We start from the raw sequence: 27,955 nt of genomic DNA on the forward strand, positions 1-27,955 counted from the left end.
TGTTTTGTTGGTCATTCATTTTTGTCATGACATCACTTTGATTAGTTGAGTATCTGAGGCTGAGACTACGGGACTGTAAAACATGATTGTTGGGCTTCATTTCTGTACTGAACAGTCATTTAAGATTAGCTAGTAAATAACAATTAGCTAATGTTGTTCATGAGACTAAAATCTAACAGAGGCAGCAATATAACATAGCTAACATTAACAGTGCAGTGAATCCTGCTTGTGCCATGATATTCAGGACTGCAAACCGAGCAGCATCACTGACTTTCAGCTTGTTGTGTTTGTGGATATATGACTGACTTTAATTATCCACAAAATCATCACATTCTCTGTAAGATTAAGGTCGACTATCGAACCGCGTATAAAGTAAAGGCTTTACAACAAAGTAAACGCTGAAAGTACAAACATCACTAATATCACATAATTTGCCGGCATGTGGCCAACAGTAATGTTTTAATGTTCTTCATTATTAAACATTTGCACATAAATAAGTGACATCATATTCAGTACTTACTTTTAAAAGTTTACTCTTTGGCCACCCTGCTTCCACTTCTTTGAAGTGTCTCCCAGTCCCAGTGCACTTGTTAGCATGTTTTGGTTCGTGCAACTGGTCCGTCGGGTTATTGTCTCCCCAGAAACATTTCCGTTCTGTCTTGTGTGCTTTCGCAGCGTTTTTGTTTTTGCAGCGTTTTTGTTTTTGCAGCGTTTTTGTTTTTGCGGGTGTTTTACTTTTTGCAGCATTTTTCTTTTTGCAGCATTTTTCTTTTTGTAGCATTTTTTTTTTTTGCAAGTGTTTTTCTTTTTGCAAGTGTTTTTCTTTTTGCAGCATTTTTCTTTTTGCAGCATTTTTCTTTTTGCAGCATTTTTCTTTTTGTAGCATTTTTCATTTTGCAAGTGTTTTTCTTTTTGCAGGTGTTTTTCTTTTTGTAGCATTTTTCATTTTGCAAGTGTTTTTCTTTTTGCAGGTGTTTTTCTTTTTGTAGCATTTTTCTTTTTGCAAGTATTTTCTGAAGTTGCAGTCCGTTTGGTCTCTCAGGGCCACCGTAACTTCCTGCTACAGCAGGTGGAACCAGGACCACATTAAGACCTAATCACCTGCTCTCTCTGTCACACACACACACACACACACACACACACATTTGCTGTAACACAAAAAGAGAGAGAGTATTTAAATGTAAAGCCTGAACATTAGCAACTCTGTCTTCGGTGTGTGTTAGGAGGGTAAAAGTCCAGCTGGCTTATTTTCCTACCTGGAATCCATGGTAACGTTGTCATAAAAGCACGTCAATAATTAATAAGGACTTTTGCGTGTTCGTGCTTTCAAAGTTTTCCTCACAAACACACACACACTCTCTCTCTCTCTCTCTCTCTGTTATTACAGTGTGTGTGTGTGTGTGTGTGTCTGCTCCTGTCTAGCTGTCTTGTGAGAGCCAACAGTCACACACAAATTTGAAGGCCTTTTTGAGGCTCAAAATGTGGTTTTAGTGTCAGGGTTACAATTAGGTTATGGTTAGGTTTAGGGTAAGGGTTAGGGTTAGGCATTCATTTTTAATAGTTAGGGTTAGGGGCTAGGGAAAGCATTACGTCCATGTCCTCACTAAGATAGCTGAACGGGCTTGCGTGTGTGTGTGTGCGTGTGTGTGTGCGTGTGTGTGTGTAGGGAGGGAGGGCGCAGAGCAGACTTTGCCCTGCCTGCAGGAAACTGTCGCTCAGTCGCCACACCAACAACAACGCTGCGACCAGCCGAGGAACTTCACACCAGCCAGTGAGTACAAACTGGGAAAACTGGAAGAAAAGATTCACAGCTGGGGGCGAGGGGGGACCACATTTAATGCCTTTGTCACTATGTTCAATCTGAGCTTGCAGGTCCAGCTCAGAGGTCAGTCATGTGACTGAAGGCCTCACCTGTGACATCATAGCAGGGCCAGTGTTTATATATGAGGTGAAAACACTAACACACTTCTGTATGAGAATATTATGGGGGGAAGTTGGGGGGAAAGTTTCATGGTCAGTGTGATCGCTTCTAGCTACTACTACTTACTCAGCTGTGTGAACCTGAGTTCACCTGATGACTTAATGGGAGTCGTTCCAGGAAGTATCCAGAGCCGCTCGTTTGATCTTACATTTCCCACTGCAGTATTTTAAAGTATTTAATTTACTTTGTTTTAGAACGAAAATAATTGATTGTATATAGAAGACTGATTTCTGGACTGCATCCATAGACTGAGGAGCATCACACGGACACAGACAGACACCTGGTCGTTAGTTCTGAATCCAAGTAGAATCCAAGAATTTCATTCACAGACTTCTTGAATGGTCTGTTAGTACAATTAACTGCACAGCAGACATAGGTTCAGGTAATCAATTAAAAACGACATTCTCCAACTGCAGGTCTTTGATGTAGCCACTGTTGAAGTGCATTCAACCTGCAATCTTCTTAATGTCCTATAGGGGGCGATATCTGGGGTCCGATTGTATGGAAGTCTATGAGAAAATGAGCCTATTACGCAACTTATCTCTCACCTCAGTAAATACTTTCCTAATGAGTTTATGGTCTCAGTCTCCACTTCCAGGTCTTATCAAATACAACATGGTGTTCAGTTTGTAACTTATGGACCCATTGGAGGATTGAGTAGGGAAGGATTTAGAGCACAGATAGGAGCATGCAGTGTAGGAAAGAGCTGTTATTTTAAGAAGAGAGGTGACTATTGGTGAGCAGCAGTATAGCTTCATGCTGAGAAGGAGCACTACAGATGAGGAAGTCAGGAGTGGTAGGTAGTAGGTGGAGGTATGCCCTGGAGATGAGAGAAATAAAAGTCATTAGAAACAAGACAAAGGCGGCAGAAGGAAAAGAGGAAGACCTCAGAGGAGGTTTATGGATGTAGTAAAGGAAGGCTGTTAGTCAGGTAGGCAGATCCGCCATGGTGATCCCTAAAGGGAGCAACCAGAAGAAGAAGGAGAAGAAGAAGAAGAGTGTCTCTCATTGATTTCTAAAAAGTCTGTGGCACTAAAATCAGGCAGCTTGGAATCTCGCCTAGAAGTCTTTGCACATCAAGCCATTCTTCAACAGTTTTTGTGGAGTGTTGCAGCCCACTGACCTGATCTAAGTGCATGGTGAATGCCCCAAGCTGAACCCCTGTATCTGTTGCTGGTTGGGGCTGGGATAATCCCAGTCCAAAGAAACATAGTTGAGACAGCTTTGGAGGCAAGGTGTAGTCAGACTCAGAAATCTGTGTGGCGTTTCTGTGTCCTGGTGGTCTGTGGGAGTTTCTGTCAGGTCATCAAGCCTTTACCTGTGTGACCTGTGGATTATGATGGTATGACATCTGCACGGGCACCTGTCGATTTGGCTTGTGAGATTGCTGACACACGTTTGCCATCAGGATGGCCCTCCCCAGTGCTCGCTCTATTACTTTCATTCTTCTCAGTGATCTCTTCAGTCAAGAGAATTTGGACTTCATAACGAAGACTTGGCAGCACAATTTGGAATTTAATCATCTGACTGAGCTCTGTCCAAAATAGTGCTCCTTTGTTGGTGGTGGACTCGCCGTCATCTTTAAGAACTGCGTTATTTGTTAGTCTGTGTTCTTTGGACATATCTATATTGAAAACACCTTGTTGTGGATAGGCGTAGCTTTGGGTCACGTGGTGTCGGTAATAGTAATAGTGATTGCTATATCACCTGTTCACAGCCCGAGGGAATTTTTGTGAATGAGTGGGTGATGGGAGAAGTCGACTTTTGCTGACCGCTCAACCTTAGAATGTTTATTTTGATCACTGTTTTTCTGGATTTTAAGGATTTGATAACAAATAAAGTAGTTTTTAATCTGGAACTTTGACTTACGTTTTGAACAGCGGGCGCGTCAACATTATTCCCCTATTCAGCTGCTCGGCGACTCAAAGGCTTGACAGTCGCCAATACACCTCTTGTAGCTTAATGCTGCCCTCATCCCTGTACAGCATGAAAGCCATATCTTTATACATTGAACGTTCAATTTCTGGATGTTTGGACATTGGTTGTGCTTAGCCCCTAACCCATTCCACTATTGAGCCCTACACACAGACACACAAATCTTATTTAAAAATCTTTTAAAAATCTTATTCCCATTGAGATTGTAGCCTCCATCTCTCTGGTTGAAACTATTTTGAATATTGATTGGTAATAGATTATTTCTAGCTCTAAACATTATCTGTGCTATATTGTAATTAACCAAGTCATGGAGTTTTCAAAACTTTGACTGTAAAAATAAGAAATTTGTATGATGAAGATATCCAACTCAGTGTATTACACAAAATGCACTTTTCTGTAATATAAAAAGAGAATTTAGTGTATTTTTACAATGATTTCCCCATACCTCTAGACAATAAAGTAAATATGAAAGAATTAAAGAACAAAACAGTATATAGAGACAATTATAATCTAGAACCTGTTTATTATTCTGTTGTTCTTCTCCTCCTGGACATTTTTTTAATCTTCCATTTTAAGGTTGGACATAGTTTTAATTTAATTGTAAATTGATGAAGCAGGTTGTTCCCCTGCACCTCAAATTATGAATATTATGGAGTCATATCATTTTGTGAGGCATGTTACTGAGTCTATTTTCGGTAGGACACCATAGATCTGGTTTTCTCACATGGGCTTGTCTGTGTGAACCCTTCCCATCACAAAACATAGTTCTGTCTGTTTTGTCTGTGTCTGTCTTTTAATATAGAGCTTACCCTTCCTAAACAGTTATTCAGTCAGCATATTATCATCTAGCATGCCACTGAACTTTATCGGATATGTTTAATGTTAAGTTAGAGTCAGTATTGGATGCAGAAATGTTTGTTAGAGATTTTAATGAACAGACAGGCATTCAAAGAGTAATTTTTTTGGATAAATGAAGCTCGTCTGCAGTTAGAAGGTCCAAACCACTGAATGAAAAGTGCACAGGCTTCATGTGAAGGAATGAGAAAAGGGAGTCCGCATATTTTATCAGTATTATATTGTTCAGTAAAAGAAATCTTAATATCCTTTTAATAAAAATAAGCAGACAGGTATCTCCTGCTTTTTCATACTTACACGTGTTCTTTAACAGGTATTCTCTAACATTTCTTACTTTTATTATTAAAAGTAAATTGTATTTATTTAGCAAATAAAGTAAAATAAAATGTTTGCAAAAATGCTGCGCCTGCATCTGCTCACTCTGTTACTGATTTTTCTTGTTCTTTAAATCTGGATTGTTTTCAAAACCCTGTTGAGTATCACTGATCTGACAGGCAAAATGAAACTTTCATCGAGCCCTGCAGGTGTGCTTCCCACATCACTGTACTAAATGATTTTAATTCAAAACCCAAGAAACAATCTCACCTGGACTCATCCTCACCTGAACATTGTGGATTGGTATCCAGGCCGTCGTTTCTTGTCAAAGATTTGAGAAAAGCCAGGTTCTATCAGAGCTTCCTGTTAAAAGGGAGGTTTCTTTCTCAGTGTCCCGCTGTGTTATTGTCGTGGTCTTTACCTTACAATATAAAGCACCTTGAGGTGATGTTATATAAACAAAATTCAATTAACTTGAAAAGCTATCTGTGAAATGTTGTTTATAAGTAAATGTATATACTGAAACTTCACTAAAGCTTGTCTCACTGCAGGTGTTCATCATGAATTCTTCAGCACCACCTCCTCCATCATCATCATCATCATCATCATCACCGGCATCAACATCTACCTCAATCAGAGCTGGGAAACAAACCCAGCTGAACTCCTCTTCATCCTCTCCCCCTCCTCCTCCTTTTACTCTGTCTCTCAGAAGTCCTGAGCTGCAAGCAGAGTTTCTAAGAGGTAACCTTTTTCCAAGGTTCAATTTTGTGTTGATGGATAACTGAACAGAACCTGAAACAAGGCCCTGAGGGGCCCGGGTGGTCCTGGGTCTCTTTATCAAACTACCACAGAAGAATTGCAAAACCCCAAATGTCAAGCACAAACAGCCACAAATGTCTTCTTATCTTTGTCTTTCCAGAGTGTCGGAACAAATTTAAGACTCACAGCGATGACAGTGAATCCAGCGGGGTTTCCTCCACCACCTCCCCTGTGGCCTCCCCCTCCAGCCTCACTCCTTCCTCCTCCCCCTCCAGTTCTTCATCCACCTCGCCGTCCCCTGGCTTCAAGGACAGACAAGGTGAGCCGGCTGGAAGTACTGTCCTAACCTATGTGAAGTGACTAGCTCGCCCTGGTGGAGAGGACCCATTAATAGAAAACATATCTCTGAGAGACTTTGACGAGCTGTTACTGGTTTATTGTGCTGATGTAAAACAAACAAACAAACAAACAAACAAACAAACAAACAAACAAACAAACAGGCTCCACTCTTGGGTGTGGCATTTCGTGTTTTAGAGATTTCGTTGGACCCATATGAAAACTAAAATTATTGTCTTTGTTCAGCTCGTCTGTCACTGTCCAGCCCCGAGCTCCTTTCTGAACTGAAGGAATCCAAAAACCGCTCCCTCCGACACGTCCCCGCGCAAAAGCGAATGACCACCGTTTTCTCAGGGCGAGGAAGAGGATCAAGACAGGTGAGCAGAAACAAAGTTTCTCCGTCTGGCTCTCCAGCTTTCCTTCTTTTCATTAAGACTACGAACTCTGCTTATTAAAACCTTACAACACAGCAGCCATGATGTAAAGATTCAGAAACATTTTAAAGCCTTCATTTATTTTATCAATCCATTTATTTTATAACATTCATAAACAATGTGTGAAACGATGACACTGAGAAATTCTGTTGATGTTTAAAAAATATCTGATCACCTGTAATACTTTGAAAGGCAAATCTTTCCACTGATGTATTTCAGTTGCTCCATGTAGTCCTATTTTGATTTCATTGAATTTGAGATGCTTCTAGTGGCTGACAGTTATGGACAGGCCAGTTTAACAGCTTTACTCATTACTAGAATTTGATTTAGCATCGTCTTGCTGGAGTAAGAAAGGTGTCGTCTGGATGGCGGCATATGTTACTTGTAAACCTGCAGATATGGTTCAGCACTGGGGCCATCCAAAGAGTGACTTCCTAAAGGAACCAGAGATGTGTCGGTTTTCTGAGACAAAGTTAAATTGGAAGGATACATTTAAAGGAATTAAATGATCTGAATTAAATTCTTTAATTTTTCTTTTCAGGCGTCTGACTCCACTACACCCACCAAACCAGCCAATCCGAGGGTTTCTCGCTGACTTTATGAGCAACGTGTCAACCAGACTATGAACTCTAATTCTCCGTATTAATTATGTAAATACAGTGTCACAAGCTAAATGTTATGAATGCTGAAAGTGTAAAAACTCATCACCCCTCACCAGTTCCTGAACCCTGTAGAAGACCCTGAAATAAAGTACAGAACAAGGCTCTGCAGATTTATATTTGTTCATCAATTAAAAATGTTCAGTTCATTTTTAGAGAAAGAAACAAATCATTAATTTAACCAAATGTCTGGTCATGCAGGCTGGAGTGTGGACTTCAATCCATGACTTTGTTGTTGCTAGGGTATCTTGTCTCACCACGTAAGAGTTCTGAATACTAAAGCTCAAAGGTATAAGGAGTGAAAGCTGATATCCAAGAGGTAAATGTTGAATTGAATAATTAATAATAAATAATTACTTGCGTAGCTATTGCTGTGGATATAGCTCAGCTAGGAGCGTCTAAAGAGCAGTTCTTGAACTTTTTCTCTCTTGACCACAGTTCTTTCCCAATACTGATTGGTAGATTAGGATTCCACTTGCTGTCACATATATATGATCTTTAAAAGTTGTATTATTCATATTAGACATCAGGGTTTAAAATGCTGGGGTAAATGTACTGTGTGCAATCCTTTGAATCAAAATGCTGTCTTCAATTAAAATGTCCATTTCAAAGATTTCTTTTGCTGCTTCCGTGGACCAGAGATCCACCAATCAGCACTGAGTGAACATACGCTTTCAGGGGTTAGGATTTTAAGGTTTGATGTCTGTTAGACTCCACTGCATCTAACTGCAATCCCTGACTGACAGTTTTGCACCATTTTTAGTGCAATTTTCTAACCAATAATACAGCTACTATGCAATCAATTGACACACTGTCCAAGAAATTTATTCTCCAGGTTTGTGAGTGAAATAGTTTTTCTTTTTTGGATGCTACTCAACAGGATGTCTCTGCGTGATGCAATTAGAAAATAATTAATATAGTGGTGGCAAAAGCACTAAAATCAAGGCTTCAAAGCTGTAGGTAACATCACCTTGGCTACACCTGTATTTAAATTCTTTATTTTGACTCCAGAGACAGGCCAGGTCATACTTTTCTGTAATACCAATTTGTAACATAGGATGGTGCAGTAACAGTGCATTGAGTGGAGGAAATACTGGTGCTACAGTAAGACAAGTACTGCCAGTTAGTGCCACCAGCACAAACTCGCAAAAGTAAATAAGAATATTCTTAAAGTAAAAAGATAAATACTAGAGTAAAAATCAGAGTCGTTTTCTTGACAGTTTGAGAGCCCCAAAAAAGGACTACTTAAACTGATGTGACAGGTCTTTTTTTTATTAAAATCTCAAAACTTTATTCAGTCAGTCATCAACAAATAATTTAATGCAGTTTTTACAAAGCCAGAGACTTTTGATAAACAGGCACGTATAGAAGAAAACCAGAGGCTGGGTGGAAACACTGCACCTCAAACAGACTAGAAACCATCACAGCATTTTTTAAATAAAGACATAATCCTGCAAGAGGAGGCAGTGCTTCACACCCTAATGATGACTACCCCATGGAAACCTAAGGAGGAAATGTAAATTTTAAAAACAAGAATAAACAAAGAATAAAACAAATACATAAAAGGCCTTTAGAGTTTACAAAGTAAGAGTCTAAAGATTCGTCAAAGTGGAGTTCCACTTGCTTAAATCTTGTTTTTACAGACTTTTACCAAACATATAGACTTCTTGGCACATCATTCACATGGTTTTCTTTAAAACATCTTTATACCCATCTATCATATTAACTGATATTGAGGATTTGCACGTCTAGAATATTGGTGCTCAAATCCAGCCGACTTGTCTTTGAGGTGGCTTCACCCTCGAGCACGTCACTAATACTGGTAACACCCTCTACTTGGCACAACAGGTGGCATTAATCTTTTAGAGTTTGGAGTGTAACAGCTGATTGTTGAAACACAACTTGGAGTGTTTTGCTTGCATAGATTTAGTTAACGTTTAAACATAAGGCAGCACGGTGACAACTGAATTTAAGCATGAGACTCTTATTTTGAAATGTCCGACAGCGATGCCTTCAACACCCGTTTTTATTTGCTTCACTAGTGTTAGGAAGAAAATAAGGTAAAAAACAGGAAACTCTCAACAATGACAAGTCAAATCTTATGTACACCTGAAATAAGGACACAGTGAAATAATAACATGATGCATTCAAGGTCATCACGTCTTTTCCTCCATTATGAATATGATGATGAGGTTGGCTAATCTTCTGCTCACACAGACACACCAGCAGCCTTTTATGCACACGCTCTGTTTGTTTAGGGGTCGACAAAGGACACCATGATGTATCTGGTCCCTTTGGTGACGCGCAGGCCTTCGTGGTAGTGCGTCAGTCGACCTGGGTGCATGAAGGACCAGCCCTTCCTAGGAGACTCCACCTTACAGTCGTACCGCAGGAACCTGCAACCTCCACCCTGACACAAGTAAATATGTCACATTAAGAAAGGCAGAGCTTCAGGGAAATTATTCAGGATAGTTCTTTGGCTTCTTGTTTATTCATCTTTAGACCAGCAGGCTGTGTTACCTCGTAGTCAATGTCCTTCCTGTTCAAGGCGATGTTGATAGTGAAGGTGGAGGAGTCATGATGTGGCCGCAATAATGGTTGCTCGTCTGGACGGTAACGCACCACAAAATTCATAATGGCTTGAGCCTGCATGTAGACAGTGCCAGATCATTTTTAAGAGGATTAACAAAAGACGGCACAAACACAACAATGTTCCCAACATCAGATAAAAATCTGACTCTGAAACTTTCTAAAGAACAACATGATTAATGTATAGCTGCTTAGCATTGTGAACTTGTACATGAAGACTATTTTTTTTTCTGTAATGCCTGCACTGTCAAAACCTTTGTAGTGGATCAATATCTGGGATTAATTTTGAGGTAAGCATCGGTCTGAGGTCATGAGATATTTCTGGGCTGAACTTTGGTCTTGAGAGAACATCTGAGGACGGTGAGGAGTTATTCTGATGTAGAATTTGGACGGCACCTTGTGTTCAGGGTGTGCACCCTACCTCAGAGGAAGGCTCTGAATGATAAACGTATCTGGAACTTGAACATTATGGTTATGGTGTGGACAGTACCTCAACCCACGGGGTGACTCTAACCTTAATGTTGAGTCTGGACCCCTCTGCTTAACGTCTGGTCTGTATCTTAGCGTAAGGGTCTTGACAGTACCTTGGTATCGAGTCTAAACCTACGGTTTTGGTCTGTATATTTAGGTGGGAGTTAGGGTATTGAAGGTACTTTGGCAAAGACTCTACACTGAAAACTAAGATTTGGATCTAAACTACACTTTAGGGTAAAGTGTGGACTCAGAGGGTCTAAACTGTACTGTGGGATTAGGATCTCCTGAGCAATACCTTGACACAAAGTCTTGAATTGAACCCTTATGTTAGAGTGTAAACTATACTTTGGAGTAAGCTCTGGGCTCTCCCATGAGGGAGGTTGTGGATTGAACTCCTTGGTGGGGTAGGGAGTCTGAACATGAGACTGGGGTTAGGCTTTTACCGTACCCTGGGGTAGTAGCCAGGATAGAGTTTCTCAGTGACGGGGGAAATATAATCTTTGAGGAACTTGAGCCACTCCTTCTCAAAGTCGATCTGGTTCATGTGGATATCCACAGTTGGGACATTTTCATAACCGCCAGCCAGACGCTCATCCTAGAAACACAGAAAACACAAAACTGTTAAATCTTAGTACTTCTGCTAGAATAAGTTAGAATAAGTGTTTACCTTGTGCGTTCCACCAGACCACTCGCCACAGTCTTCCATGGTTTCTACCATATGGTCACACATTTTCTCTGAGAAAGCTGGAAACCAGTAAACATCTGGACAGGGCTGAAATACAGAGAGATAATTAAACCCAAGATGATTCTGTAACAATCATTAATAATAATCTGAAAACACTCTACATGTTGTGGTGTTTTTTGCCTCTGGTTCCTGATTCCTCACTTTATTACCTGCTCTACATAAGTCTTCTCATCTTCAAAGATCTTGGAGTAGTTTTCGTGGACATACTTCTCCTTCCAGTCCTGCAAATGCAGACCGACAGTCTAAGTTGTTTCAGCTTTACCACATCATCTAATTTGAGTGTTCAAGTATATTTTCCTGACCACAGGGTTGTCGAAGATCTGCCACATGTCTGGGTGGAGCCTGGACGTGTTGTAATTGGACGAGGCCACCAAACGGCCGAATTCGTCACGGTTGGACACATACATGAAGACTCCCTGTGGACATATTTAGTTTTGTTTGTATAAAGTTCAATGAAATAACATCATTGCTGCTTACAAAAGAGCTTTTTTGTAATCCACTCTGACTGTGCTTACAGTTAAAGAACGTTTGTGTTACCTGGTCTCGGATGCTCCTGCAGAACACCATGTCAGCGTCCATGCCCCCTTCATCCATATACAGGCTCACCTGGAACAGTTTAGTCCGCAGCACGCTGCCTTTGATTAGGTAGACCTGAGTGATGTACGGCACATTCCACAGACCTCTGCACAAACACAGGCAGAAGGTTATTTTACAGACAGGATGTCACGTCTCAGAGTTTGGTGCTGGTTCTTAAGTCTTATAAGTCTTATGGATTCATCTTTAGTTGGACTTGCTGACTTTCTGGACTTTTTCTAATCTGCCAAATGCTTTTTTTTTGCCATTTTTGCCTGTTTGAATCCCACATTTGGTTATCTATGCTATAGAATCTGGCACAGGGGTTAAAGAAACTGAAACACCAGTGACCCCAAAATAATAGCCAAAGCAAAATCTCAACAACTGGAAACAACTGTGGCACTTAAGAGCGAGACATCAGCTGAAAGTAGGAGAAGAATCACTTTTTTTCTTTAATGGGAAACACATCTAAGGTTGGGGTTGGTTTTGGTTTAACCAGATGTTAAACAGTCACCTCTTCACTGGATACTAGAAATCACTCTCTTTCAAATGAGGGCTCATTCGTTCAATGAGAAAACTAAAAACATATGTAGAGTCTCTCATATTTTTTAGATCCGAACTTAAAATTTAGAAATGGATAAACAGCTATAGCTGGGTTTTTTGCTTCTGTTTCGTTCATTTAACCTTCATTTAAACTTGAAATTATCTCTTTTGTGACAGTGTACTGGGTCACAATAGGCAGCATTAACCGGTTTCTGTGTGTTACTTACACCCTCTTGCCCTGGACGATCTCAATGTAATCTTCAGATCTGGAGTAGTATCCTTCAGGGCTCAGAGCGCCCCAGAAGTTACTCCACAGCTTTCCGTGTTTGGACAGCATGGGTGCGATGACAGACCTGCATTAAAATAAAAACCAATAGAATTTAACATAAAGCCTGACTACTGAGGTGTTTACACGTAGGGCCTAATATCTGGAAAGAAGTAGCAGAAAGTAGTCTGAGAGTATTAAAATAGAAGAGTGACGCAGGTTCCTTTAGTCTGAAGCCTTTTTAAAATCAAACAGTGAGAGCTCAAAATAGTCAAAACTATTTGGCTCCAGTAGAATAATCAGTGTTAACATTCAGGCATCCATTAAACTCCAGACAGGCTGAACTGAACCTTGGGTTTACACTAATGGTCATCGTCTAGTACACCCTCTATGCTATTAGGGCCTAGATGGTGCCTTGGCACAGAGTCTGGACTGAGCTTTGGGGGTTAATGTCTAAGCTGGAAAAGATCTGTATTAGAGCTTGGGATAGTATCTTGATTTGGGGTAGAGCCTGCAATGAACGTTGAGGCAAAATGTGGCCTGAGCTCTTGGTTGGTGTCAGAGCTGTTTAGGAAAGCTGAATTTGACCTTGGACACAAATACCATCATAGGCCAGGAGGAAAATACAAAAATGAACCAAACGTCACGAAAAAGAAAATCTGAAAGGATCAATCCTGGATCAGTCACCATGAAAAAGTCCTGATCATAAGCTTAATCACAACGAAACCCTCGTTGGCCTAAAGCATTTAAATATTTGGCTGTCAGTTTTTAAAAACTGATCAACAAATATGCAACATTGTTTGTAGTGTTTTGTTTTAGTTTTTGAGAGTCTCATCCAGGATACGCTCGGGGTTTTATTGACGGTGTAAACAGAGCTTCTACGTACTTGTTCTCCTCTATCAGGATCCTCAGGATGTCGGGGTTCGTCAAAGCCACATCGGAGTCGATGCTGAAGTAGTAGTCGCACTCTGGATCCTTCTTACACACCTCGCTGCAGTCAAACAAACAAACAGCCAGGAAGGTTCATTACCTTCGTATTTAGAGTTTCCATAAAGGTGATGGTCAGACTGATTTTTTATCTCACTACAGAGGGAATCTGACCTTTTTTTAATGTAATTGTTCTAAATACGCTCCTCTCATTAAACAGATTTAACTTCCTGGTTTATAAATAAGCTTCACAGAGCAATTTAAGTGTTTTGTTCTGCCTCATTTCCATCTTTAAATGTCCTGCTTTGAGGTTCCTGCCAAGTCCTGGTTGCCAATGCAAGGAAAGAAAGAGATTCAAGGCTGTATACAGCAGTGAGAACGGCTCAATTCCTGGTTGTTTTTCCATGTTTTTATGTTTCTCTGTCTCATCAATATGTCTACCTTTGCGTGTCTTTTGTCCTTTTATTTCCTGTCTTTGTCTTCCTCCCGATTCCCTGATTGTTTCCACCTGTAGAGTATATTTGTCCTCAGAATTTATTCTCTGCCTCTTGCAGGTGCTTATTTGGGGATTTAGGTTTTATCGTATCTTTTGGATTTTCCTAAATTTGAACTTTTGTTTCAGATGAATTAATTGCTCACTTTTATTTCATTTATATGTTGGCAAAGTTCTGCAACATGCAGTTGATGAGCTGTACATAAATCCAAATAAAACCACAGAAGGAAAACTACTGTTTATTTCTGCCTTATTTTTAAAAAAATAAATAAAGGTTTTAAAGGTTGGTACTAAAAATGTAAATAGTTAAATATTTGTAAATATTTGAGACCAATTTTGCTGACAGTGTTGATAACATCTTTGAAACCTACATTTCGTTTTGGTGTTATAACTCCTGTTTCCAGGACTTTATATATTTTACTGTTTTAAAGTTTTTATAATGTCCTTGGAGGTTGTGCACTCACACAGCCATGGTTCTGGCTTCGTCCTCCTTCAGGTTCTCCTCTGGTCCGACTACCCGGGCGTCTGGGAACAGAGACCTGTGACGCTCCCAGAACTTCTGGATGTGACGCTCGTGGTACACGACCTGCAGTACGGGGACACAACGGGTCAGAAAGCACAAACACAGGAAGGAAGTTCTGTATGCTGCAAAAATTAACTTTGGCTCTAAATTTAGTGAACAGGCAAAACATTTTTCACAGCTGAAGGCTGCTTGAGCCACTGTTAGGAACCTTTTCCTTGTGTCAAAGTTGCCTAAAATCTCTCTGAATTCCACGGAGACAATTCCGACTCTTTAATTGTGAATCTTTTTCCTCTGATGTTCCAGTGAGAGCAGTGAAACTGGAACTCTGTGAGTGTGCATCGTACGTTGTTGTGGATGAAGAGGCGAATCCTCGTTTTTGGGTAGTTCAGAGTGGACAGGCGCTCCAGGAACTCCTCCATGAAGGGAGTTGCGTGTTCGATGAAAACGGCGACGTAGACCAGAGGCATCTGTTCGTCCTGAACACACAAACGCACACGTAGAGTTCAAACACTGACAGGAAAACTTTTCCTCCTCATTATGTCCTCCAATGAGAGTGGTGCAGGCACCTCACTGAAGAAGAGCAGGTCGTCGTCGCAAATCCCGCAGCCGGTTTCATAGGTCCATACCGTGGGGACGTAGTTACCGAGGTAGTTCAGCTGCAGCTGCAGAGACAAGCAGATGTTTGATAATCAGATTTTTAATAACAGGCAGGAACAGCTTCAAGTGTGAGAAGATCAAAGAGTCTTCTTCAGTTTTAAATAGCAACACAGTGGTTTACTCTAATGCCGGGCTCACACTGTGCGATTTTTGGCCCATTTTGAGCCGATATTTCAGTCGTGCGACCGTTTTGGCCTTCATCGTGTGTCGTGCATCGTGTATACGTGGGGTAACGAGAAGGGATTAACACCTCATGACCAGCTCCCGATCATCAATCGCTTGGTCGGGAGGCTGTCACCGCAGCCTCTTACACTGCGCACGCGCAAACACATAGATGTCGGTGAAAATGATGGAGCAGCAGTGCAGCGTGTGATCTGGACACAAGCGATGGATGAGTTTTGGAAAGCTCATCCGAGCCTTTTCGATGTGGCCTCACCAAATGATCACGACCACAACAACCATGAAAATAGTTGGATGGACGTTGCTGCTCAATCACAGCTGATCATGTTTTTCATTAGCAATTAGCAAAGTTGATGGTGGTGTGTGTCTGTGTGAGTGAAAGACAGATTTTCTGTTATAAGCTTCATGTTATGGACGCACAGTGTGAGCACTCAGGTCATACAGTGTGAGACCCTCGTGACCTATGAACTTCTAACCCCTGCGAGTCAATCGTGCAGTTTGAGCAGGAGCTGAATGCGACTGAAAGAAATCAGTGTGAGCCCGGCTTAACACGTCACACTTGACTCCTGATCTCAAAATCTGTCTGTGCTCTGGTTTTACCATCACATTGTCGTGTTACCTTGGTGGGTCCGTTGCCATGGATAACAACAGGAAGCATGTCGTAGGCGACATTCCTTGCTCTGACCTTTGCCCTCTCGAATTTCAAGACGACCTCATCTAGAGAGGAGATTTAGTGTAAGTGTTTCTGCTCAATAAGAAACGGCAGTTCCTCAAATGTCCACTTGAGGCTCCAGTGGGAAGTCAGTCCTCATAAGCTCCCGTGTTAAAATGTTCAACTTTACCATAGAAACAAACATGATGCACCTTGATTCAGTCAGGACCAAAGATAATCCTCATAAGAGCCTGAGTACAGTAACAGCACGTTGAAAAAGTTGGAGGGACAGATTTATTCACCTTTGAAATCCGATGTGACTGCTTCTTTGTAACCTCTGCTCAACTGTTTGCATGACGTTAAAATTTGGTCATCACATAATTTTCTTACATTGAACAAGAATAAGACCGAAATCATAGTCTTTGGTAGTCACACTCCGCTAGACCAGTTAGCTGATGCCCTCTAGCCATCTCTCACCCACTGTAAGAAACCTCGGAGTGTTCCTGGATGGCTCATTTAAACTTGAGATCTCCACTGTGGTAAAAAACAGCTTTTACCAGTTGCGTCAGATTTCCAAAGCAAAGCCGTTCCTTCCTTTAAAGGACCTTGAAAAGCTTATCCACGCATTTATTACATCCAGATTGGACGACTGTAACTCCCTCTACTCGGGCCTCCAACACTCCTCTCTTTGCCGGCTTCAGTTAATTCAAAATGCAGCTGCGCGTCTTTTAGCAGGTACGAGAATCCATGAACACATAACTCAAATTTTAGCCAAACTACATTGGCTCCCTGTTAAATATCGTATAGATTTTAATATTCTGAATAATTTAGCGCCCAGCTATCTCTCTGAACTACTCCACTCATACAATCCCAACAGAGCACTTAGATCGTCCAATCACAGGCTCCTAGTACAACCTAGGACTCGAATGAAGTCGAGAGGTGACCGGGCCTTTGCATCCGTGGCACCCAGACTCTGGAATAACCTCCCTGTTCATGTTCGTACTGCTGAGTCGATCCAGTCGTTTAAATCACGTCTTAACTTATTTTTTTACTTTGGCTTTTGATTCTAACAGGTTGGCTGGTCTAGCTTGTTGTGTTGTTACCTATTGTTTGTTGTGTTGTTACCTGTTGTTTGTTGTCCTCTTTTATTGTTTGTTTTAACTGTCTCATGCTTTTACTGACTGTGAAGCACTGTGGTCAACACTGTTTTAATATGTGCTATATAAATACATTTTGATTTGATTTGATTTATGTCAGAAAGGCATGAACACACATGTATAATAAACCTTTTAATATCTGAATTGAAGTATTTCACATTCAAATCAGAGGTTTTCAGGATGAAGTAACCAGTAGAGAGTAACAAAAACCAGAATGGGCTCTATTATCGATCCTCTACGTTTTACTCAGGTTTAAACTGTACGCTTGTAAAAGTGAGTCATTCCCCACAGACTGAAATAAACATGTTTACAGCCTGATACAAAAGCTGTTTTGGTCTCTGTAGCTAATCTCCCCCCTCATAACAACAGGCTTAGAGTTGCATTAATAGGAGTGTAGCCTCTTGGACTAACAGGTGGATGGAGACACAGACTGCTACATGCTGGTTCACGTGTAAACTGAGCTCTCACGTGAGGCAGAGAAGATGCTGGACAGATTCAAGTTTGTGTTTCTTACCAACAGCTCCGTTCAGGTTTTGGAAGATCCGGGATCGATGATCCAGGGTCATGTTAAACTTGGTCTGATGTGACGATAACAAACAGAGCAGCTTTGTCAAGATTTAGACTTTTACAGATGAATTCAGACATGACAAGCTGGGAGAATATCTGAGATTCAAAAACTCTTCTTCTCTGAAATCACTGCTGGCCTAGCTTTCTAAGAATATGTTCAAAACATTGGAAACAGTTTTTTACCCAGCAGTACAGATTAACTTGTTCTGTCTGCAACGTCAAAGACCTTTGACCTGAGGTACTTGTTCTAGTATTGATTGAGGAGGTAAAAGTCTAACAGTGGCTTTAAAACTGTGGGTTCCTTTTGTTTTTTAATGTTTGTGAAGTTGTTTGTACCCTGTGCGTCTTGTCCAGGTACATCCTGGTGTAGAAAAGCTGGTCGTCATCGCTGTCTTTGTACTTCCACTGCTGGACAATTGTACTGATCTCTGGAGCGTAGCCGATGAACCCTGAAGAGCAAGAAGTCGTGTGTTACTCACCGCTTTAAACTTTTTATAGTATTTTAAAGAAGTAGCAGTGAGCTCCTTACCTCCTGAGTTCAGGTAGCGTTTTCCAGTACGCACCTCGGGGTATTTGGAGGCCAGGCGCTGGTCAGGCCAGCAGAAACCCTCAGCTGAGAAAACCACTTTGTGACCCATACGGGAAAACTTGGACAGCAGCTCCTCAGGACCCGATGCAAAGATCACATCGTAACTGTGTGGAGAGAGAAAGAGGGGGCTGTTACTGTTAGCAACAGTTTGAATGTGTGGGATACGCAGACAGAGACAATCAGAGGACTGAACACTGAGCAGTGGCTGGAAAGAGTGAGCCACGTCAGCTTGCATGTAAACAGGACAAAATAAAACATTTAAAGGGCGATAAATGGAAGAAATCACAGTAAGAGTTCAGCGTGAGCTCCACAGTCGAGTGTGGCTCATTCGCAACTTTATCTGTCTCTTTGCAGAAAGTCTGAAGTAATGACGGCCTACAGCAGCTCCAGTACAGAGTTTAAGGTGCTCATTAAAACCTAAAACAGGACACAGAGGGGTCTCCTGCTCCTGCTGTGGTCTCCTCTCTACCAGATGATCCCCTCGTCTCTGTGATGTTCCACAACTGGGTTATACTGGAGGAAATGGGAGTTTTACAGTTGTGGTCAGAGGTTTAAATACAGAATTCATGGCGATTTTGGACTTTCAATGATTTATTTGAACTGTCCCCGGCTTTTTCAGGGTGGAAGAAGCAAACACATCAGACATTACCAAAAGAAACTCAATTGAGTTTGAATTTACTGTATTTTGGATTTTCTCTAACCTTTTCTCTCTAAGAGTCAAATATATGCATTCACTCATTTACATCTTTTGTGGTGCCGAAGGTTCTATAGTGTATTTTAGCTGGACAAGGCCAAAGCATATATACTTCCTGTTAGAGATCATGATTGATTACACCTGGCCTCTCTTGGCAGAACAGGAGGGATTGGCTGAAGTCTGTGAAGGTTCTCAGTCATCCAGGTCATCGTAGTCAAAGGAGCTTGCAAAGAAAAGCGTCTGGACTTCTTTGAGTTACTTGAAGACGTTTCACCTTCATCCGAGAAGCTTCTTCAGTTCTAAGGTCAAATGGCGGGGAATCCCAGATATAAAGCCAGTGGGAGGCCAAAGAGGCCATTTATGTCCACTGTGAGCGACCATCTTTGAACAGAGGCGGTGGTTTACAACACCAACTCTCTGCCATCTATAATCCAGTTTTGAGATCCCTCCCCAGACGCCTTAACACCCACTCACACCCTGGGCCATCTGACCTCAGGAAATCACATGATAGGGTGGGGCCAGGTTTCACAATGACCTACACACGTTGGCTCATGTGATTAGAGGATCATCAGGGGTCCTTTTGTCCCTCTGTGGGGGGAAACTCCCACTAGGTTTATATCTGGGACTCTCCACCATTTGACCTTAGAAACTGAAGAAGAAAGAAGTTCAGACACTTTTCTTTCGATTGGCTGACTTAACTTATTGTTATTTTGGGTGCACAATTTGGACCCTGCACAGACTGTTTGGGAACCACCAGCTGCTAGGAAAAAATGTATTTGTACGACCTAAACTGTTAGTGAGTGGCCACTGGACGTCGCTGGACTACAAACCTGTGACTGCTTTGGTTGCAAGAAGCTTGCCATGAAAGATGATGACCTGTCCGCAAACACTCGCTGATTTACCACCATGTAACAGTGAAACTTGAAAAACGTCGACCGAACCTTACCTTCAAAGTAAAAGTTTACATTTACTACTGCAGCCAATACATTTTAAAAGTCGCAAGTAGGGCTGTTCGATATAACGATATATATCGGATGACGATATAAAACATCTATGTTTCATTTTATGTTTGTTTCGTGGTGTCGCAAAATAAACTGTTTACGGCAATATTTTTTTTATCGTTTTGATGGTCACTCTGTTTCTCTTATATTTAATATAACCACACTACGGACAGACAAGCGCCTGTTTTATGCGTTGTCGTTAGCAACAACGATGATAAAACCTTCGCGTGTCCGCTTGTTTATGTTCCACATAAGCATTTCACAATAAAGCTCAAGATCCTGTTGAGACTTTTCAAAACAAACTGAATCACGTGAAAGAGCAGATTATTTACGGATGAGAAGTAAAAAAGACGCCAGGTGCTAAAAAATAAAGCTTAGACTCAAACGTTAGAACAGGCTTTTCCCCGCAGCACGCCGTGTAATAAATACTCAAAGGAAACGGCGCCATTACAACTTATGTCTAAAAATGTATAGTTTCATGCATCGGTTAAAACACTCGACTCCAGCTACACGACGCACAGCTGGAAACACTTCACGCAAGTCGAGCTGCCCGAGATTCACAGAAGTTACAGAAAATGTTACATTTTGTGATTTATATCGTTTATATATTTATATTATCGGACGATAGATGAATTCTGATATCGGGATATGAGATTTTGGTCATATCACACAGTCCTAGTTGCAAGTTTTACTTTGAAGGCAAAAGTTATCCATTGTGTGGTTTTTCTGCCATGTCGCGAGTAGTCGATGAGTCTTTACATGCAAGTTGTCTTTTATGTAAACTACAGGAGACCGTGGCAATCTATTAAAGACTAAAGCAAAAAAGGAAGCTTTCAGTGCAGCACCGTGTGCTTCTTCCATCTTCATGGTTTATTCAGCACTCATTTGCTAACTTGTCATGAAACATTTTCCCCCTAACAACCAGTGGTCACCCATCCTTCCCCAGGCCTCCGTCACTGGCTTTGTATTTCTGGACTGGTCTGAACTTTAGCTTTAGTTAACAGTAACAACACTGGAGCTCAGAACCAGTGAAATCCCTGCACAGGTCACAGGTGGTGCCTGAGCTCTGATTTCACTGTTTATCTGCTGATCGAACAATACGAAAATTCACATCCTTCATTTCTGTGGGAAAAGCTTTGTCCTCATGTGTGTCAAAGTAGGTCAGAAAGACAAAGTAAAGACAAAGCAGCGAAAACTGAGACTGACAAGATAAACAGGAGGAGTAGAGCTGTGAAAAGACAAAGTATATCACACACACACACACACAGTTTACCTGTCCACAAACATGATGACGAGCTCCGTCTTCTCCGAGTGTTTCTGCACCTCCTTCTTCAACCATCTCACCTTCTGACCTCCACCCACCGTCCGAGCGACGTCGCCTCCCTTCCACTCCTCGCCCAGACCCAGGACCTGTACACCACCATCACATCATTATTTGTATCCAATAAATCCAATCTGACAGCTGATCTGCTCATGTGATCACTGAAAGTGTTTCTAAAGGATCTGCAGCACAAAAAAAACAGAAACAGTTTTATTTTTCTCCACTGGAGTTGTTCCTGCACCTTAAACAAAGACGTTTTACTGCAGTCAGAGCTGCACTGTGTGGCCCGACAGGTCCTCCCTGCATTCAGGAACTTTATGCAGGAACAATCGGCTCATTCATGAAGCGAGCGAAAACCACAAGTTAGAGGCTCTGAGCCGTTTCAGGTACCGACCACTTGGACAACGACACATTAGTCTTTAGTCTCTGCAGATCACCAACAATCAAGATGTGACTGAAGCACTTTAGCTGTGAGGCCGTTTCCACACGTGCAGTTTGAACACAGAAAAAAATCCAAGCAAACTCAGAGTGGAGCAACAAAGGTAAACACAGGAAGGAGGTGATGAGATCTAGACTGAACACAAGGAACTGAACACAAAGAATTTACTTTAACTTCAATGATATTCTCAAATCTATGGCACCCAGAGTGTAAAGCATGGACTGGAGTTTGCTAGGAACCAGCCTGAGACCACCTCCTTCAAAAGGTTTCAGTGTGGAGGATGTGGTGCAATTACGGCGTTCAGAAATGAACCGGACAAAAGAGGAAACGGGTCTAGAGTTTGATTTAAACACCACAGGTATGAAAACACCTTTAGGTCCTCCACTGACAAACTAACTCACTTAAATAAGACTGGAAATGGAGCAGCTAAGTATCATGGAGGGAAGCTGTGAAACTTCAGCGAGCGACGGCTGTGCAGCCGTGCATCAGACATCAGCAGCACAGTAACCTCAGCCAGGGATGTAATGGATTACTCACCAGGTAACAGGTTACTCTTTAACACAAAGTTACCCAGCATGTAACATGTGTGTGTGTTACCTTCACAGTGTAGTTGAACTCTTGGGCGGTCCTCATGAAGCGCAGGAAGCCGTCCGTCTCCTCTGTTGCCACGGTGATGACCAGCAAGTTTTCTGCAAACACATCAGGTGATCAGCACGACGAATCAAATCAACAGAGAACTCTTGTTTTTCTTTATGACATCGCAATAACGAACAACTCGTAAATATCTAAAGATCCATTTTGGCAAATATTTGAATATTTGGAGGATCTGCTGGTAACACTCAGCCCTGTTTGCAGACACGAGCAGCTAGCCAGAGCTTCCCTGCAGGCTTTTTATAGGAATTGGGAGTAGAATTCCTCTGAAATTCCGGGGAAAGTCAAAGAGGGGAGGAGCAGCATGGGGAGGAGAAGAGGGTCTGCTGCGCTCCTGAGGGTCTGACGTGTTTAAACGTGCGACAGCAACAACACTTTCACTGCAGGGCCGAGAAAACTGCTCAGCTGTTCAACAAAGCTCCTCAAATATCCAGAGAAGATTGCTCCATCACTCTCTGTGCAAACAGCTGGTCCAGATACCATCAAACCAAACATGGGAAAGCTCCTCCTCCTCCTCCTCCTCCTCTCCGCTCCTTTTTTGGCAGCGTTTGATTCAAAGTGTCTCGAAAGTTTACTGTGAAGTTTCAAGCAAGTGTCACGGTTCTTCAACACAGCAGTAAATAACGACTTCCCTTCCCACCAGCAGCACTCGTGGGTAGTTGTGTTTGAGTTCAGCTGAGCTGTGCGAGTGCACAGGGAAGGAAATCCTCCTGTTTTTAACCATCATTGTTATTCGTTAGAACTTCTAGATTTTTGAAAAGGGAGTTTTCCTTCCCACTGTCAGCCAAGTGCTCACTCACAGTCTGACTGTTGAGGTTTCCACTGTATTATTGCAGGTTGTTAGGCCTTTGAACCTATATAAATTAATCTGAATGGATTGAATTGAATAGAATAGATTCCTAGGGGTCAAAGGGCATTGTCAACAACCCATGAAAGCTGCAGCTGGCTGCAGGGCCGACTCTGGGTCTCAAACTAAAAGGAAGGATTTCAGCCTCCATCTTATGGCGGGTGTTTGGCGTTGTAGATCTTTGTATTGTATCTGTCCAGATGTTAACTCAGCCTCGCCAGCTGCTGAGAAGCTCCAGCTCCCAAAATCCAGCTGCTACCAGAATTCATTCAGGGATTAATTATTAAATAACTGATAAATATCTTTTTTTTTAATTAAATTTTTTAAATTCGTCCTCTGCAACTTTAAACCGAATACATCATCTGAAACTATAAATGAAAGTTCCAGCTGTGGAAGTCTGTAGCTGGAATAAGAGTGAATCCTCATGTGAGGCTGAATGGTGGGAAGGTTTCTTCCCGTTTGTGGCTCGAGTGTCGACAACAACCCCCCCCGACAGCACTCGCACAGCTGTGGCGGTTTGTTGTCTCTTTCCTCATCGCGCTGCTTTCCTAACGAATGAACGACAAATAGCAGAGTGCGCCAGCAGAAGCCGAGTCACGTCCTGACAAACGATTCATAAAGTGACCTCTGCTCAGCTCTTCCCTCCATGTTTATACTGAATCATTTCCATAACCAAATATGAGCCGAATTCATATTTCGCTCCTTCTTACAAAGGTGTTTGTGTGTTTGCCGACTCTCATGGGAATATGTTCCTGACACGCATGATGAAAATGTAAAAAATGTAAAGACTTCCTTTTTCCGTTCCTTGACTTGAATCTGTGGGACCAGGCCGGAGATGTGGAGTAATTGTGGAGCCGTGGAGAATGTTACAGATCCAAGCATCATAAACACGTTTCGAATTCTTTCTCAGCTTTGATCAAATGTTTTTAGGACAAGTAGGACACTTAAACATCGAGCACTGGGGATTTTCTTTCTACCCGAGTGTTTTCAGAGTTACAGGCTCTCAAAGTACAAAGAAATATTGGCCCAAATGTGGCACTTTTTACTCGTTTTACAGCCCTCTTAGCTATACAAGTCCAGGACATTTCCACAGTATCAGCGCAGTTTAAACACAAGCAGTTCATACTATGAAGGTACTACAGCTGATTGTGGGGGGGTGAGCAGGGAAAGTTTCACAGGAAGTTTATATCAGCATAAACATTTAATGTTTGCATAATGTCACTGTGCTAGTGTTAACAAGCAGGACCGTTCAGAGCCTCACACATGCGAGCATGCAGGCCTATCTGGACATTTTTTTCCTCTACTCAGGTTAAACATGATATATAAGTCACTTAGATAACTTAAAAATGTTATTGTTTGGCTTTTTTTAGTATTTTATTTGTTCCTGAGTAAATCAGGTTTGGCTGAGATTAAAGTTATAGTTTTTACACAGCTGAATAAACGTCAAGCAGACAGCTGATTATCAGAAGTGTGAGATGCTCGAGAATATACTCTGGTGTCCTGTTATATTTTAGATAGCAAGGAGTTTATTAAACTCCACCGAAACAATCTGCACATTTCATTAAAATGTAATAAACTATCATCTTGTCTTATTTTTAGTTAGCACAGACCTTAAACACTTAAAGCTGTAAGCTAATGATAGTTATATAAGAGCAGATGCTGCTGGTGCAATAAGCTGTACGTTTTACGTCCAATGGATGATGATCTGATTAGTCGACTATCAGAATATCGTTTGTGGCAGCCCCTACTACAACCATGTCCATGTGCACAAAGGGAAGGATCAGACACCAGCTCCACATGCGACAGACTTCAGCTGGGTTCATTTCCATCAGTGGCTCAAACCCCACTGATGGAGATCCATACCTGCCTCATCCGGGCTCTGAGCTGATCCCTGTTCTGCTTTTTAAGGACCGACCACACTAAAAACCACCTTCTTCCAACCTGCCAGGAGCATTTTCCAGCCTGATGGGAGCACCGTGTCAGAAGACGTGACAACACAGAGCCCAAATTAACATCTTGGGCCCATGGACTCATCTAATCTGATCCACAATCTATGATCAGCGCTTAAAAAGCAGGTGGACAAACAGGAGCCCACAACTGTGGTTAACTAAGAGCCACAGAGATCTGCAGGAGTTGTGAAGAAGAGTCAACACTGTAAATGACTCCTATAAAAGTCTGTCACAGAAACGTAAAAAATAATAAAAACTGATGAAACACAAACTCTGTTACATTCAGCCAATAGAAACTCGCCATGCTCAGTGTCACAATCAGATTCAGAGACGCTGAGCACAACGTGGAGGATGTGCTCAGATATACAACAACCTCCCAGAGGAAGAGGAAGAAGGCGAGTTTAAGTAAGAGGTTCTCGCTGGTTCACAAACTCACAGCTTCTCGGGGTTAACTTCACTGTGATTGTCTGAGATGTTTTAGCTGAGCTGTGTTTTAAATGAGCCACAGAACCTGAGAAAAACTGAGACAGTTCTTGCGAGCTCAGATATCTGAAGCCTACAGATGAGCTAAAACACCAGCTGATTATCTATTATTAACAATTTAACAGCTTCTTTATATACGCAACAAAGGCGTTTTACTAAAATATAACGATCCTGGCGTTCCTCTGAAGAATAAGCATCAGGACTGGGATAAAAGTGCAAAGAATTCACTTTTATGTATCAAAAGACCAAAACTATGAGGACAGTGCTCAGGACTTCTGTTTGTGGCTCAACTACAAACAAGCAGCCAAACTCAAAGATCCTGAAGGAGGAAGAACCGTGAACTGATTATTGATTTGATCAATGAATTCATCTCAGGATAAAGCAAAAGAAGTCTTTAAACTGGATCCCATGAATGAGTGAAAATGGCCTCAGATTTCAGTCAAATATTTAAAAAACTATTTTTTCTGTTATTATCTGAGTGTCTGTTAACTTTTTAAAAAAGGTTTACAACAAGAAGGAAATCTCGTCCTCAGTCTCACTCGGCTCCCTTTAAAAACGCGTCACATAAGTAATATAAACATGAATACAAACCACAGCAGAGCAAACAAACCTCACAAACGATCAGATTTCATGATGGAAATCATTAATCCTGCTACATAAAACGTGCTGTGGGCTCCCACTGTGGCTTTTTAAAACCTAATTTAATCCACTTACAATAAATGTTGTACTTATTTAAATGCAGTTAACTAAAATTCTTTATTCTAATATGATTATAAAATATTAAATCAAAATGATCGGACTATTTTAAAAGTCCCAGCTCTCATTTGAGGCTGTAAAACCTCGATTGAGTGGGTTGATCAGTGATTTGTAATCGTTACTGTGTGGATGTGTGTGTGTTTGTGGGGATGTCTAACTTTCTTTAATGTTGGGATTTCATCCAATATGTGAAGCACTTTGTACCTTTGTGTTTAAACGGATACATGTTAACCACGCTGTGTATCCGCAGATTATACGTGGAAAAATGGAAAATAAACATCCCGGAAACAAAGTTGCGCATTAAGATTTTCAGAGTTTAGGGAATCATGGATGTCCTGTAGGGATACAATAAGAGTATATGCGGTTATAAAGGGAGCAGGTCCACCGTGAGCCCCTCTGGTGAGTATTTGGGGTCATTATTGAGACTTTTTGTGATTTTACATTTTGCTCTGACATGAACACAAACCCCTGTTAAAGTTTGCTAACGGTCCTGTGGCGCTAACGGTTTTAATCGTTAATAAACGTCCTTCCTAAACTCACCCAGCAGCTAATAACGGAATAAACTCTGGAAATAGTGAAAAGGTTTGTGACGTGATGAGCAGCCTTTCCGTAACCCACCCCGAGCTCCACAGCTCCAGCGGGTCACGGTGGTCCGCCTGGCCGACCAGGGGACCCCGCACAGCGGTCTTACCTGGAGAAAGCTTCCGCTGTTCGGCCCACACGGCGCCCTGGAAAAAGGCGAGAGACAGCAGGCGGAGAAGAAAACTGGAGGACATGTTGGAATGTTTGGAAACGGCTCCGTTCAGACTGTAGGCCGTAGCTTTAGTCCACTCTTTCTCCTCTCCTCCTCGGCCCTCTATCTTCACGTTCACCGCTCAGTCGGCACTCGACTCTCGCGATACTCGTCACCTTTTCCGACTTTTAAGAGAAAGTCGACAGAAACCGCAAAAAAGCTGTCCAGCCAATGAGAACAGAAATGGCGCGATACAGCTTTGACGGACAGAGCTGGTATCCAATCAGCACAGATAGTCGGAAATCCACCAGCCAATAAGAGGCAGACATATGGGAACTTTTTTTCTCTTCGGTTTTCGGTGGGCCAAACCACAGAAAGTTCGTGAAATATGGAGTACGTGAATCTTTGCCACGTCTGAGGCTTTCAGGAGAGGGAGGGAGAGGGAGAGACATAGCGAGGACATGGAAAAACGGAGAGAGAGCGTGCGTCGGCAGAGGTTTCATATAGCTTCAAAGTCGCATGTCTGCAATAAAATCTATAATGATGTTTAATCATTATAATTACACCCAAAATGTATTCATAATGTAGTATTTATTTACATAATTTATTTAAGAAACAATGAACATTTTCCTAATGAAATATTAATACTGTGAGTTCTTTTCCTGACATTCAGCATACATAGCATTCACTGCATGAATAAACTTTTTAAAAAAAAATCACTTTCTCCCAAAATTGACTCAAAATATAAAAGTAAATAACTGGGGGAAGAGACTGCAAACATAACTGTTCTGTAAATACAGCAATCCAGCATTTATTCTACATTTACCATCTAGTAAGCTAAAAGCATACGTTATTAGAGGGTGGATGTATGGG

General features: G+C 41.6%; 2 protein-coding genes across 3 annotated transcripts; one reads left to right on the plus strand and one right to left on the minus strand.

Annotated features, from left to right (window-relative positions):
- The first annotated feature begins 1,412 nt into the window (after positions 1 to 1,412).
- Positions 1,413 to 8,712, plus strand: LOC146521207 (uncharacterized). 2 transcript variants are annotated; one of them, XM_085153674.1, is made up of 5 exons: positions 1,413 to 1,771; positions 5,638 to 5,827; positions 6,006 to 6,164; positions 6,428 to 6,558; positions 7,157 to 8,712. In XM_085153674.1, the coding sequence occupies exons 2-5, from the start codon at positions 5,647 to 5,649 to the stop codon at positions 7,208 to 7,210; spliced, it is 525 nt and encodes a 174-aa protein (XP_085009800.1). In that variant the 5' UTR covers positions 1,413 to 1,771; positions 5,638 to 5,646; the 3' UTR covers positions 7,211 to 8,712. The 2 variants fall into 2 exon arrangements, with proteins under 2 accessions (XP_085009800.1, XP_085009801.1); XM_085153675.1 differs by lacking the exon at positions 1,413 to 1,771 and having other exon boundaries at positions 1,796 to 5,827.
- Positions 8,540 to 27,318, minus strand: plod3 (procollagen-lysine, 2-oxoglutarate 5-dioxygenase 3). The gene is made up of 19 exons (XM_085153672.1): positions 27,041 to 27,318; positions 22,261 to 22,352; positions 21,177 to 21,313; positions 18,149 to 18,312; positions 17,956 to 18,068; positions 17,567 to 17,630; positions 15,863 to 15,960; positions 14,973 to 15,068; positions 14,751 to 14,882; positions 14,348 to 14,469; positions 13,350 to 13,454; positions 12,426 to 12,551; positions 11,620 to 11,764; positions 11,385 to 11,498; positions 11,232 to 11,303; positions 11,005 to 11,109; positions 10,786 to 10,932; positions 9,795 to 9,920; positions 8,540 to 9,684 (listed from the first exon to the last, which is right to left on the minus strand). The coding sequence occupies exons 1-19, from the start codon at positions 27,123 to 27,125 to the stop codon at positions 9,529 to 9,531; spliced, it is 2,199 nt and encodes a 732-aa protein (XP_085009798.1). The 5' UTR covers positions 27,126 to 27,318; the 3' UTR covers positions 8,540 to 9,528.
- Between the last annotated feature and the right edge of the window lie 637 nt (positions 27,319 to 27,955).

Source organism: Neolamprologus multifasciatus, chromosome 3, assembly GCF_963576455.1.
Source record: "Neolamprologus multifasciatus chromosome 3, fNeoMul1.2, whole genome shotgun sequence".
Lineage (NCBI taxonomy): Eukaryota > Metazoa > Chordata > Actinopteri > Cichliformes > Cichlidae > Neolamprologus > Neolamprologus multifasciatus.

Coding starts and splice junctions, on each gene's coding strand:
- LOC146521207 (XM_085153674.1), top strand. CDS start 5,647: ATGAATTCTTCAGCACCACCTCCTCCATCATCATCATCATCATCATCA. Junction 5,828..6,005: donor GCAAGCAGAGTTTCTAAGAG/GTAACCTTTTTC, acceptor TTGTCTTTCCAG/AGTGTCGGAACAAATTTAAG. Junction 6,559..7,156: donor GAGGAAGAGGATCAAGACAG/GTGAGCAGAAAC, acceptor TTTTCTTTTCAG/GCGTCTGACTCCACTACACC.
- plod3 (XM_085153672.1), bottom strand. CDS start 27,125: ATGTCCTCCAGTTTTCTTCTCCGCCTGCTGTCTCTCGCCTTTTTCCAG. Junction 18,069..18,148: donor ACGCTACCTGAACTCAGGAG/GTAAGGAGCTCA, acceptor CTTGCTCTTCAG/GGTTCATCGGCTACGCTCCA. Junction 11,499..11,619: donor GCAGGAGCATCCGAGACCAG/GTAACACAAACG, acceptor ATATGTCCACAG/GGAGTCTTCATGTATGTGTC.